This window comes from Trichoplusia ni, chromosome 2, assembly GCF_003590095.1.
Source record: "Trichoplusia ni isolate ovarian cell line Hi5 chromosome 2, tn1, whole genome shotgun sequence".
NCBI classification, from domain to species: domain Eukaryota; kingdom Metazoa; phylum Arthropoda; class Insecta; order Lepidoptera; family Noctuidae; genus Trichoplusia; species Trichoplusia ni.
Genome location: NC_039479.1, coordinates 10363413 through 10377907, shown reverse-complemented (window position 1 = coordinate 10377907; position 14495 = coordinate 10363413). Strand labels below are relative to the sequence as shown.

Sequence of the window (14495 nt, the reverse complement as noted above, 5' to 3'; positions counted from 1 at the left end):
TATTTAAGATTATGTTTAGGTAATAAAATAACTATACAAAATAACACATTAGCTAGCGAGTAATAATACTAAATTAAATGATGTCAAATTTTACGACGCGCTGTGGATGTTGAATAAAATTCCTGTCTGCATAACTAGGAACATATTTTCATGAAACAAATAACTAATTGTTTAGAAAACTAATAGACAAAAAAATATATACATACCCGGTATTTAACATATCTGAAGTTTTGTATTAACAATCATATTTCGAATAAACCTCATTGGATGTCAAGCGCGGTCATTGGCATTATAATCAGTTTATATACCTTCTTTATTGTCGTTTAGATAATAGCAATGACTTTAATAAATAATTAAATAACCTAATATGATTCAAATTGGGGTATAAAATTTATATTTGAATTACGTATAATGACCATATTAATTGCCAATATTACTTATTGAAGTTTTAAATTAAGCAAAACAACGCCGTTTCTTTTTAAGAACATTAAGAGAGAGATAGCATACACAGAGTATAGTTGCGTCTCTTTCTCACAGCGGCGTCATGGATAGACATATTGGAAACACTGACCACAAGTTTGCAAACCATACGTTATTAATAAGCGGGAAATATCAGAGTATTAATCGTCACAATTCTTGTACTTCACAGTGCATTAAACTAGAAAAACTGGAAGCTTAGCAATTATGACAAATACTTCTACATTAATTTATGCAGGTTTTCAAGAAAAACTGTGAATTCCCATATCCGCGTAACATTTGTTTAGGAAATCTTGGAAATCTGTGTCTAGGATGTAATGTCGGACGTCCGGATACTGTGACTTGTTTTTTTATATTATTAATACTGATATCGGCTTGTAATTTTTATTGAAGTGATTTGGTTGTCATTCGATTTTAGGGTGAAGGCATCCTTTTATATGCATAGAAGGGGTACCATACTTAACAAGCATTTAAGTAACATGTATTAATAATACTTTTTAATTATGTCTTTAATTAACATAGTCGCAGCTTTAAAAAAAAGTAAAAAAATAGAGTTTCATAATCAATTGAAACGTGAACGAAATATTGTATTACATTTACAAGTATTCGTCATAATTTAATCTATAGACTTACTTCTTATCAATGAACACCCAAAGTGATTGTCTGATAATGTTTCTATTGACGTAATTGAATAACAACAATACGTTGTTTTTAGTGTAATATAAATTTCTTATTTGCTTTGCAAGGTCAGTAAATAATAATAGGGACAATTAAATTAATTATAGGTACAATAACATCTTTAAATTCTAAATTATGAATGCAACTTGACCTCATCTCTCATTGGGCTCTTCTGTATGAATTTAAAAAAAGAGTAGAACAACTAGAAGAATGCTTTGAAATTTAAATTCAATAACCTGTTTTAGATCACACTGCTGGGCAAAGGCCTCCCCCTTTCTCTTCCATAACTCTTCGTCTTTTCGCGATTTTTCGCTAATGTAATAATAAAATCATTAGCAATCATTATCACTGAATCAATTGATAAAATGCTACACGTAAGAGCTCTATCTACAAAATCATGAGTACCGCTCGTGTACTCATTTGTATCTCAACAGATCAATATCAAATCGACTTAATCAAGTCATCGAATTCCGAATTATTTATTCACACAAAAAAAAAACGATCGCAAAAATTGCAGACACACGACCTTTAGCGTCTAATACGCGCATTCCTTGAATAGTTTCGCTATATATTTCGATACAACGTATTATAATGAGGCATTTCGATCATTCCACAAATTCCCAGACACTTCCGCGTGTAAACACTAGTCGAGTGTAATGTGTGTTAACAGTAAACGCGTGTAAAAATATGATGAAGAAAAACTAGTTTTTTCTAATCATATTGAAATGGAACTTTTCATAATATTTTTGTTAATTATAATTGGTATTAAAGTAAATTAGTTTTCTTTATGTTACTTTAATTTTCACAGATTACACAAAAAGGTATATAAAGTGAGTTTATGAATAAATTACTACTATTGATATCACACCAACACCATAAATCATAACAAAATCTAGTAGATCAACATAAAAACTGGTTATTTCTCTGTGATTATTATAATAAATAATCTTTCAACAGCGTTTAAACACAAAAACAATTAAATAATAATTTCTAATCAGGCTTAGATTAGGTGACATCATATTCCTTCTTCCATAATTAATGACTAATATACTTCTTATATGTATATAAGTATATCTATCTTAATCAGGCATTCATGTATATCTTCATATATAAGACCAGATTTGTGAGCGTTATCTTGAATAACACGATTAATTGCACACAATTAGCTAATTAGTTTTCAATTGGTTTAATGAAAAAATATATTTTTGTTTCAAGACCAGGTGTTCAATAAATATTATAAGTATGCTTAAAAATGCTGATAAAGTGATTAAAGTTATCAGTATCAGTCTTTTTGGAAATACGAAAAAGTATTATTAATTTTATTTTGTTCTCAAAAAAGCTTTTTAAATTATATTTATGGAAATTCAAACTAAACAAAAATACATCGCTTGATCGTATTAAAACAATATCAGAAGCACAATTACTTGGCAATGTTGAGACGTGGGAATTATGTAAATGTATCAACAATTGTTCGAATACAAAAAAATAGTAGAAAAATGAAGTAGCTCGTTGATTATCTAGCCAGACCGGTTCGGTACCAAGTTCTAAGTGATTTTCGCGAAGAAAATGTTACGCAGTTGAGTGTTCAGTGCGCATACGATGGGTTTGTCATTACTTAGAGTAAGAAACTTTTGTCTTACAAACGAAATATGTAAAAAAGAAAAATATATTTTTTGGCATATACCGGCCGTTAATTTGATATTATGTAAATGTGTGTTTACTGTTCAGTCTAATGAGGTGGCAAGAGAAGGGTTAAACAAATTAAAATTCGATGAGATTGTAGTGCCTATAATCGTAGTTTGTCGTGTTATCAGAAATGGTTACTGGTGTCAAGTTCATTGATCCAAAAACATTATTTTGTTTGTTTGTTAAATTTTTATTTAGTTATATTAGTTACCGGACCAATGATGTTAATTTTAACACTCATAGTATAAAATGTAATTCCCCTTCGCATTCGGACCTAACTCCTATAAATTTTGATCACTCGTTACTCGAGTTATTAGCAAACAATCTACATAATTTACATCACTTTTTCATATACTTCTACGATTTCTGAGAATCGGACATACATCGTGAGATAATAATAAAATATTCAATACTAAATGTTAACAAATTGCTAAACTTAATACTTATTTGCTTTTTTGTCACCTGTCGATTTAATATTTTTTGTGTCTGATTTTTAACTTCCGTTCGTTTGGTAGCTAGTGACTCGTCACTACTAAATATAGCGTCGTCTGACGTAGTGATTAGACAAATATTAATACAGCTTTAAAATGCTCCGAACATCTGCTCGTAGGCACGTCGCCACTGACGCCATTGATCGGTGACCTAAGTACTTGGGATGTTTTTGCCATCAACAGATACGTCATAGTTACATCCAAGATAACTTAAACTAACATCTTTCGGGATGTTGCCAAAAAACTATTAACACCTGCTTTTGTGAAGAGCGTGCGAATTCTTTGAAATAGCGGCAGTAACGTGACTTATTAAGCATCTCCATTTATAGACAATAGGGCCAATTTGATAAAGATACAATTTGCGATAAACAACTAAAGTTTATTTTCCATTGTTCTCAGATGCCACAAACGGTGCCGCGGTCCGGGTGCAGCCCGCCTTCGGCGTCTCAGGGCGAGAGAGCGGTCCCCGCCTCGCCCGCTGACTTACAACACCTCCTCCGCCTGCTCGGCGCTGCATCCCCACCAGAATCGATGCTGCACTCTCCACCCAACCCACACAATAAACCACCCCCACCCTACCCTGAAGACAATACAAATAACGTCTTCCTGGAACGCTTATACGATTTCGAGGGTTATCCTACTCCTTCGCCATCTTCAGACGAAGGTTCAATTCCCACAGTGGCGCTGCAGCCCGCTTCCCCCTACAGTTCCCTTCAGCCCGCCTCACCTTACAACTCTCTTCAGTACAACTCTCCACAAGTGTACATCAAAGAAGAGCCAAACAGACTTGCCGTGCCCGGCTTCGCATCTCCTTACCCGCTCTCTCCATCGGGATCCTGTGTATCATACGGAAGCCACAATCAATACTCCTCGCCAGTTCCTCAACACGACGAATACATAGACATTGAAGAGCTCTTAAAAGAAAATCAGATACTACAAGACAGTGTCCAACAGAGCTACATCACACCAAAAATCGAAGTTGAAGAGCCAAGGGATCACATTCTTCTGAGATCAGCGTTAGAAGACACATCTTTCCAAAAAAGGTTAAATCTCAGACCAATTCCACTGGAGTTGGGCAGTGTTAAAATGGAAGAGAGCAGTGGAGGCGACGACTCTCTCGTAGCGCCAGATATAGACCGCGTACTCAACATGGCCATCGAACAGACCAAGAGGGATGTGGACAACACCTGCACAGTGCTCGGCATCTCACCTGGTGAGTCTCACACATCACTCACATTGCTCACTTCAACAGCATTACGTGCGAATAGATTTATGATCAATCATGTATGATTTACAATGGCATTTCATGGGAATGTTGTACTCGCATACGTCTTGCATGATTACTATTAGTATTGTAATTAGTAATGACGTCACTCTGAAGTCGAGGCGGTAAAAAAAGTATTTCCATGTACAGAATATGTTAGTTACCGCTGAGTATAACTCCATTAAACATAAACGATTTCTAAGAAGTCACTCTGAGCAGATTACGTAAGCTGTTTATATTGGCCCAGCGATGATCTCGTCTTGTATTAGTGACGTCTTAGCTTCACACATAAATGTGTATGCAAAACGTACATGCGTATCAAAACACAGGCCATATATTCTTAGAAATATAAGTGTAGATTTTTTGTTCAATAACTATCCAGTAATTAATTAAGGACAATAAGCAATGAAATGAAGATTGCTCTGTAATATCCATTCAATTGGTCATTGTTCTTGATACAGTACATAAGGTGGAAGGAAATAAGGAAAAACAAGGAGTAATGAGACACTTAGCATAACTGAATGTAAAACAGTGGATGATAAAGCAATTGTTTTCAGATCCGATGCTGTGGAGTACCGGAGACGTTAAGGCATGGGTGATGTTCACGTTACAACATTACAACCTACCGATGGTTCCGATAGAGAACTTCACAATGGATGGTGCAGCACTCGTTGCACTTACAGAAGAGGAATTCAATCACAGAGCTCCACAGGTAAGTCTAATTCTTTATGAAAATAAACATAGAGCTAATGGGAAATATGGAAAATGTGGTTATGAATGAAGAATTTCGTATTGCGAGGCTATGAAGCCATGGGCCTCGGATAAATGTAACGTAAAAACATACGCAAGTGGAGATAAAGAACTACATGACCCTGGGACACATTGAGGGCGTTCGTTGGATCAAAGTCTAAACTGATTCACAAACTATTTACTGATAATACAATGTTTACTTTAATAGTATTAATTAAAGCTGTCGGTATAGGAGAAAATATCCACAATACTTGTTATCTTGATGATACATTCTTCACTCCACGTGTCAGTTGAGGTCAAGAGATACACTGTTATCACTTGCTATAGACGTAGGGGCTTGGGCAATTGTGTGTGTGTTTGTGTGATTTAATTCATAATACTTCAACCTCTTTCTTCATATCAACATTCAAAAATTTAACTATTGATGATTTACTGTAAATATTGTTTTAGCGATATTTAAAATTCATTCAGAATTAATATCTTTATCAATTGCTTTTTTCTTGTTCTTTATTTGCTCATTACTGAGAACTATTACGGTTAAGTCATCTGCAACTTTTTTATTTATTAATCTTCAACTTTTTCACGTATGCTTACATCACTTTAGTTTCATATTAATTTTGCACATGCTCGTCGCATTGAATTAATGACCGTAGATGATTCAACATTAATCGCGTTTGGTTTAATGTTTCTATGATCAAAGTGCGGACTATTATTTATATAAACATCTTCAAACGCAGCTATTAAATAGACTGAAAGTAAACATTCTAGATATCAGTCACAGAAACACCCAGCTCAAGGTACTATAAATCATCTGCTGGTTTACGACCTTCATGGTTAGTTTAATGGACCATAATTTTATTTTCTTCACCAATTTCCAAAATGATTTTAAATATATTTAATATCTAAACAATGTTGCAACTTCAGCCTTTAGCAGATAGTATTATCAGTACTCGAGTTAACGAAGATAAATTATTGTATTGTTTTAATAATAATGATGCAATGGCCATTGTATGACGTTATATTATAGCGATATTAAAATGTTAAGCAAATTTCAATACTACGACTATTAACAAAATGAATGTATATGATAACCTAACTGCGATAGGTTACCTATCTATTTAGATATGACGTTCGGTTTCTAGAAACAGGGTTTGGCCGTAAAAGGGACGTAGTTTTAAATACTAATCCCATCTATGTTTTGAAAGATCGCTTCATAAAAATATAAAATTGCCATTAACGAAATCTGTGACGTCACTTCGTACACAGAATTCCTCAAATTTTATTACGTGACATGACGAATATAATACAGCAACTTCACATAAAACGATTCAGTTCTAGGAAAAACCAAACAATTGGAGCGTAAAGTTAAAATTTGTTTACATCATGAGGAAAAAAGAGCATTTTAGCACTTACTATATCGCCTGATGTAACATGTGAAGTGCCTACTGTAGGTCAGTATACCGCTTCCTCAATAACCATTACGGAAAGTTCAGCTTTAATTGGTCTTACGCAATACAAGGACGACGAAAGCAAGGAAATCCGTTTTAGTTGACCCATCTTACATAACTCTTAACGAAATGCACACTAGTTTGCTCCCAACATTTAGATTTGCAATAATCATTACGTCATCTCTTTCATTTATTAGTACATGTGCGAAATCGTTTATGATTTCATTGTGAACATACGCTTTAAAGTTACGTAAGTCTTATGAATAGTACTCATTAAATAAGCCTGTTAAGACAAATTCAAAACATAAAGATGAATTTGGATGCAGTGTAATATACAGAAATATTTTCTGCATTTTGCTTCAAACGACTCAAATCACTTAGCATAGTGGGTATAATCGTGTTAACCAATTTCATTTAACTGTCGGTGTGAATACATAAATTGAAACATTTTACAACAAAACGGGGTTAACAAAACAAGTTAAATTAAAATTTTGGTCAAGTAGGAAAAAAGGTATAGAATTTCAAAATTCAATAGACTTTAATATAAGAACGATGCCACTTACAGGCTCGCAATATAGTAAAAACTAATAATAAATAGCTGGAACAGTAGAAAAAACTGTGTAGCATCGTATCGAGCACGCCAGTTCCAATGGGCAGGTATCTTTGTTATCGCACGCGTCGACGAGCCGACTTTCTCTAGCCGTTGAAAGTCAGCACCCTCGGACCCGTCTGCATACAAATTGCATCAGGTTTTCTGTGTGGGAAGATACCAGTGTTGAATTATAGGGAAATGTGAGATCCCAAGATAAGACAGTTTAGTTAAGTGCATATAATTAGCGTGGAATTATCGTAAACTAATTGATTATTCGCTGGGCTTGAACGTAACTCGTTGGTTCTAAGAAACTAGCTCCTACAGATTGTTGAACATTTTTCATCATTTGCACGGTCTTCACATTTTCCATATTCTCCAGTTTATCAGTATGCATAGGATCAGCTTTTGTGCAACACTTATTTCCGAGCATAGATTTATGTAAAACAGTATATTATTCTTTCGAAATACAACCAGTAACAGTAGCGCCGGCTATAAAATAAATTCATTCAACATTTTCCAGTAAAACTTTATTTTCGTTCTTGGAAATTGCACGTACTTTCCTGGTAGCGTATTTCAGTTCAGTTTGATCAATGTTTATGTTTGTTACAGGCGGGCAGTACGCTCTACGCCCAGTTGGAGATCTGGCGAACGTCACAGCGGTCTGATCATCAGCAGATGTCAGCATCGCCTATACCTGCGCCAGCTTGCTTACCGTCAGCCGACGACATGAGTGATGGTGCGTATCTCAATTTACTACACAATTCATTCAAACTTTCAACCCAAGTCTATTTGGGTTGTAATTCAATCAATTCTTCTACACTTTGCAGTTAGAGTCTTTACAATAATGTTAGACCCCAATTATTTTGTTTTGCTTTCTAGCTGTCAATTTATTTGATAATATTGATGTAAGATTTTGTTTATACCCTGTGTTTTATATAGACATTACTATAACGCCAATTCCTTTGCAGGGTTGGCAAAAAATCAAGAGTTAGCAACGGATAAGATAGGTACATACAAACAATATTTTATTCACTATCATAATTTTGTTTAAGTCACCTTTATGAGGCATGCCCCTTATCAGTTGCTTAACTTAAAATGCAATCATTCATTTCGTCATAATACAATTATCCATATTGTAAACACCATTACAACTAATCTGTTTATTAAGGACGTAAACATAAATGCGTCGACGATAACCATAAAATTAATTGACCAAGGATTAATTTAATCTAGATATTTAAATCGGAATACCAAACCGACAGCCACGCCTAGAACAGATTTATAGGACTTTAATATAAATAAATAATTGACGATTAAGATTGCATAAAATATGGATGATTTAGTATTTATATCCTCGCTGATCCGGGAATCAAGGCAAAACCCGAGAAACAAGTGAAGCATGTTCAAGTCTTGCATGAAGTTATTTTAATATAACTACTTTCTAGAATGTAGCAATTTCATCAAATATTAACATTAACTTGCCTTAACATAATATCATAAACATTTCCCATTAAATTCATAGTTTTAGAAAACAACTCATGTGCATCACAATAGTTTCCATTACACCGTTAGTATTAGAAACTCAGCTTATCTCAAACTTGGAGTTTTAATCCTGTCGATGTCGTGAAGAAGACGCGTGAAAATAAAGACACATGATTGAAAAGTAGATAGTGCAATACGTGGTCGAATGTAGCACGGCAATGCATCAGCCGCATGCATTGTGCGACGACCGTTACCAACCCACATACGGACTCTGTTAGAGACAAACGAGCTAATGATATATGGCCAACATCGTACGCAGTTGTAAACTGACTTTATGAGGGAATTGAAAGCTGCGATCTATTGGACGTAATGAGGACAGGTCTTCTTGGGTGATAAACTATTAACAAATTGTTAGATAGGCTGATGCGTTCGGGTTTTGATCATTTCACAATAAACGAGCTCAATACGACTGACAGATTAAGTATGGTGTAACAACATGAAGATTGATAGCATTTAAATTGCAAAAGCGAATCTTATCTCAATTGCATAAAGATTAAATCACGATAAAACTTCACGGACGAGACACCCCGTCGCCCTTAATGGGTTGACAGTTAACTATAAATAAAAAAAGTGTCAGATAGTAGCACAGGAAATTGCGATCGACAATTATCAGAGACTCAGTTGTCAGTCCACACATGTAGTTTGACATAAAGATTTATAACAGAGCCCTGACTGAATAAAGTCGAATAAAGGGGTTATTGGGCCGAATAGTGAATTCTAAATTGAATTAGATCTTTTAAATTCAAAAGTTGTACAAATAGTTGAAAGTATGTTTGCGCCAGAAAAGGCAGCTCATGTGGAACAAACATTAGAGAAATATAAACAGCTCAATAATATTGATAATTTGAAAACATCATGAAGTCAGTAGTAATATCAGGTTTCGCTCATTTTTGCATATGATTGCAACTGTGATAGCTAAATTTATCATTCCATAAAAATACCTGTTTAATAAATATGTATATTGAAACTAGCTTTAAAGCTTAAAGCATTAAATCTTTAAATCGCTGACCGATAAAATGAATTGGATACTAATGTTATATGGAGCCACGCCTCGTTACAGTTAACCCATCAATCAGACGTTTGTCGTTCTATTGCCGTCCTGTCCCTTACTCGTCGACTTCAAATCCATATACGTCAAGTCTTGTTTTTGTGTCGTTTCCCGAAGGCCTAGTTCGCGCCGCCGGACCCGCAAGGTCGCATACGACCAACATAAAATTGCTCACGACATCGTGAAAATTTTCATTGACACCTTCGCATAGGGCGTAAGAAGGCGTTCGAAATTTATTTCACCGTAGTCCGTGTCACTTTACTTGTCTCTTTTATTTAGTATTTCTTATTTGTCATGCATCGGTAATTTGAGCTTTACCACCGTGAAGTTAAACTTTAAAATGCTATGGATATACCAGATGCCATAGTTCCTTCGACTCGTCTGTAGCATTCCACTTAGCTATTGGCTTTCTTCTTTAAATAGCATGTTTCTATTTAACCGTTTTGAGTGCATCGTTTTGTTTATATGATTCGTTTGAATGTCAGTCCGTTTATACGTCTAGAAGTGAAGGTCAGTTGCTGTTAATTTGGACAGTGTTTACATGTTCTATTTTAAAATACCTTTTTTCTTTAACATTTTGCTCTGAGAAACACCTCGGTGAAGCTTATGCTTTCGTATTATATGGGATAGTTGTTCGAGTACGGTTTGAGCAGGTCTATAGTTTCACAGAAACTATAAACTGAAACGATAGGATTCTCAGAAGCCATACAACCGTGTTGTTGGTCAATCGTCTGGTCCTCTGTCTACTACCTCTGCAATAGCTATATTATGGGCGTCTAATGCCCCTTAACTATAAAATTATGCATATGTTTATGCAACCAGGTCAACTTTGACAACATGTAGTCTTATTCTACTTACCGATTTGCATCTTAGTTAATTATTTTGTAGAAAGCCTTAGTGGTGTGGTAATTATTTATGTTTGGAAAGATGATTATCACGTATTTAATATTACAACTCTTTAATACTTGCATTCTTCTATCTGGTTTTGATTAGTAACCGTTTCTGATTAACAGATTACTGTGCAACGTCATTAGGACTAGTTCTGAGTCATTTTTGACTAAAAATCAACCATATAATCATTACATTATGGAAACATTAAACTCATTGCATTTTATACTTAATCTCCACTACCTTAAGCTTGAGAATCATTTTCTAACCATGCTTTTCTTTAACAGATGAAGATTCGGAATCAGCGGGGACGAGTACGACGGCCGGTGGCGGTAAGGTCAAGACCGGGAGTACTCACATACATCTCTGGCAGTTCCTCAAAGAACTTCTCGCGTCTCCTCATGTACACGGCTCGGCGATACGGTGGTTAGACCGAAGTGAGTATGAGATATATTCAAACTTTTTCGGTTTTTACAAAATTCATCCTTTTGTTTTGAATTTAAAGTTTAGGTATAATTCTCGAGCTAATATGGAATTGGTTGTGTTTTGTTTTTGAAAGACATGAAGGTTTTTTCGTCTATTTTCAATACAAATAACTTCCAATTTATTTTAGGTTTTCACAATTTATTATGCGTAGTTAGGTAAAGTTAACGAAATGATTGGAAAGATAAAGTTGTAATTTTTTTCCATTTTTTTTGGTTGGGTTTTTGAATGATAAATAGGTATTTTTTTACCTCATAACAGGTATTGCTATCTTTAGTTTCTGTATGCTTACAATTTATCAAAGACGTATGTATCGACTGTTATCATCACTCCGAACAAAATAGCAAGTCTTACGTACTTTCTTATCGAAAAACATTGCAGTTTTGTCATTCCTATTTTTAACAAATATTTACTTCAATTTTTCCTTTAGAAAATATTATTTTTTTCCTTTATCATACATTGACGTAATGAAATATTATTTTTATGGATAAAAGGGATGTTGATCAACTTATAACTGTTTTAGAAAAGTCGTCATAGTTTTTATGATAAGATTGTAGATAAGGATTCGTTTTAATTTTTAAAGCAAAATGTATCAACATCCGGTGATTAGGAGATTAAAATCAGATTATTTTCTACAAACGGATTTGTATTAGGAAAAGAAACGCGATTGCGATCTGTGACACTATTGTATCTACCAAGATATTGATTTAAAAACTTAATTATTACTGAATGACATTTAATTGAAGATTAGTCATCAAAAAACAGGAATTGCAATTTGACATAATATATGATCATATCAAATACACGTAGTGGAAAAATAAAATATTATCTAGTGACAAAGCTTTATTGATACCAACTTAATATTCGATTTAGAATAATTAATGACAAATGTTGGTTATCGTCACAAAAACTAGCTTATATCCTTTTTGGAGGATTTTAGCACTGAAAGAGTTACAAATTGAACAACAGACTCAGGTTCTTTCCCATCTATACTAATATTATAAAGACGAAGAGTTTGTTTGTTGAACGCGCTTATTTCAGGAAATACCTACTGGTCAGTTTTGAAAAATGTTTCGGTGTTAGATAGCCAATTTATCGAGGAAAAATATAGAGTATAGCGCTATATATATTCTAGCGCTATAATGAATTGGAACAAAACAGTAATGAAATACGTAACAAAAAACTAAAGGAAATGCGTGCACTCTAAGACTAAAATCGTATATCAGATTTTAAAGTGAATCAGCTATTTTATACTTATACTACATTTACGCAATAACAGAAATTGCAACTACGAGAGATGTATGTAACATATCAGTTAAGTAATTTAACCTCAATAACCTATTTTCGTAGAATAAACGTAAACAATTCGTACTAAAGATTCTAGTACAAACGATGTTCTACAAGTAAATAATTAAAACTGTTATGAATTTGTTTATTAATTAATATCGGCCTTGTTAATTAGTAACGGATAAATTGCATAAAGATCAATGTTTGTTGTTTATATCAGAATGCCTATTTTGTTTAAATAGGATAGGATTACAGAAAATGTGGGTTTAAAACTTGATTTCAAATCTTAATGATCAAAAACACAAAATAAAAGAAGAAAACGTGAAAATTTGTAGAAACTACGATATTATATCAAATGCCTGTAGCAGAAATAAAGCAAACAATTACGAAAATTTCCATAATCTTTAAAAACCAGAACCATTATTTTTTTTACATTTGTAAGAGAAAATCGCTCCAAACGGGGCCAACTAAACTTATTTAAACTAATCCGGATAACTCGACAAGTCCCTGCAAGTTACCGCGAATAAAAAACTTAGAACTGGTCGGGCAAGTATTTACACTTAGTGCAAGATAAATGTATCAAACGACCCTTTGTTTCATACCTGTTTCCTGACTTACTCGTAAAACGGTAATTATAATTGCTAGAGGCATGGAATTGATTGAGCCTCTTTTGTTTTGCGTTTGATTAACAATGGCGGTCAAGATGTGGGCGTGGTTTCGCTGATATGTTGTCTTATTGGTCGAGGTATTTATGGCGTTTCATTCGATTTAGAATATTTTAATTATTTCTATTAATGCTGAAAATGTTTTAATTTTTATTTGAAAGAGCTTGAGCTTTTTAGCCTCATGAAGACTAGTATAATCAGACTAAGAACAACGAATAGTCCTTTGATGCTTGCATGAGAAAAAATCTGAGGACGTTTAGCTCAAGTCAAAAATTATGTCCTTATTTTTGGCAACAAAGAAAAATAACAGAAAAATAAAATAATTTTCATACGAAACTACTAAAAACAAAACCAAGAACCATCAGTATTTTAACTACCAGGACAAACCTACGTATATTCTGCTTACCTCTATTAGAAGCAGTCGTAAATATATAGCACTACCTATTCTTTTTCTTTTGACCTGAATGTCGCAGCGACTCAGCGATTGACCTTCCTTGCAAGTGCTAGCTTCGTTCAGGTTGTTATGCAAGATTGATGAGGCAGATATGGCAACTGGAAACGGGACTGTTTCTTATTGTTTGTGTAACAAATGTTGTTTTTTTAATATTATTGCTTCTAAAAAGTTTGGGGTCAAGTCGCTTTAGTTAGACTAATTTGATAGGATTTGCTGTCTTGTGAGACAAAGAGCTTTTACGAAATATTCGATAATAAATTAAATCCTTATTCTAAATTGAAACTTAAATAAAGCTTGATGTTATTTTATGAAAAAATATTTTTTACTAATTTAGAGATTCAAATTTCAATCGAATGCATCACTTATCGACTAAAACGTTCGGAAAATTCATTCGAACGACATTCCGTTTTCAAGGTAATCTGGCCAGTTACCATCTGTTCTATAAAATCGTTTGAATAAAGGTTATCTTGTTTCGTGACTTGTTCAGGCGATAGGCAGGCATTGTTACCATTTATACCATTATGCAGAGCTTTTTGGATCACGAATACTGTCTGTCACATCCCTAATGAATTCGAATTTGCTTTGTTTGATATTTTGATTCGATTTTGTTTTACGTATGCTCGTTGCGAGAAAATAGTAGAGTAGTAAAATCGTCTTTGTTAAAGCAACTAATATTCTTTTAATACTGGCTGCATAGTGACAGATTTGGACTTAATATCCGAATCACAGGCTTAGGTATGTT

The 14495-nt window shown here is 33.9% G+C and overlaps 1 protein-coding gene across 4 annotated transcripts in view; it reads left to right on the top strand.

Moving 5' to 3' along the window:
- Positions 1-14495, top strand: part of LOC113506994 (DNA-binding protein D-ETS-4) — a 38294-nt gene that overhangs the window by 21641 nt on the left and 2158 nt on the right. For 3 of the 4 annotated variants that reach the window (XM_026889859.1, XM_026889850.1, XM_026889871.1), the window contains exons 2-6: positions 3732-4545; positions 5154-5308; positions 7996-8122; positions 8355-8393; positions 11152-11301. In XM_026889859.1, the coding sequence (XP_026745660.1) occupies positions 3732-4545; positions 5154-5308; positions 7996-8122; positions 8355-8393; positions 11152-11301 (1285 nt within the window). The remainder of the gene's footprint in view (positions 1-3731; positions 4546-5153; positions 5309-7995; positions 8123-8354; positions 8394-11151; positions 11302-14495) is intronic. The other variant, XM_026889863.1, reaches the window with a different exon arrangement.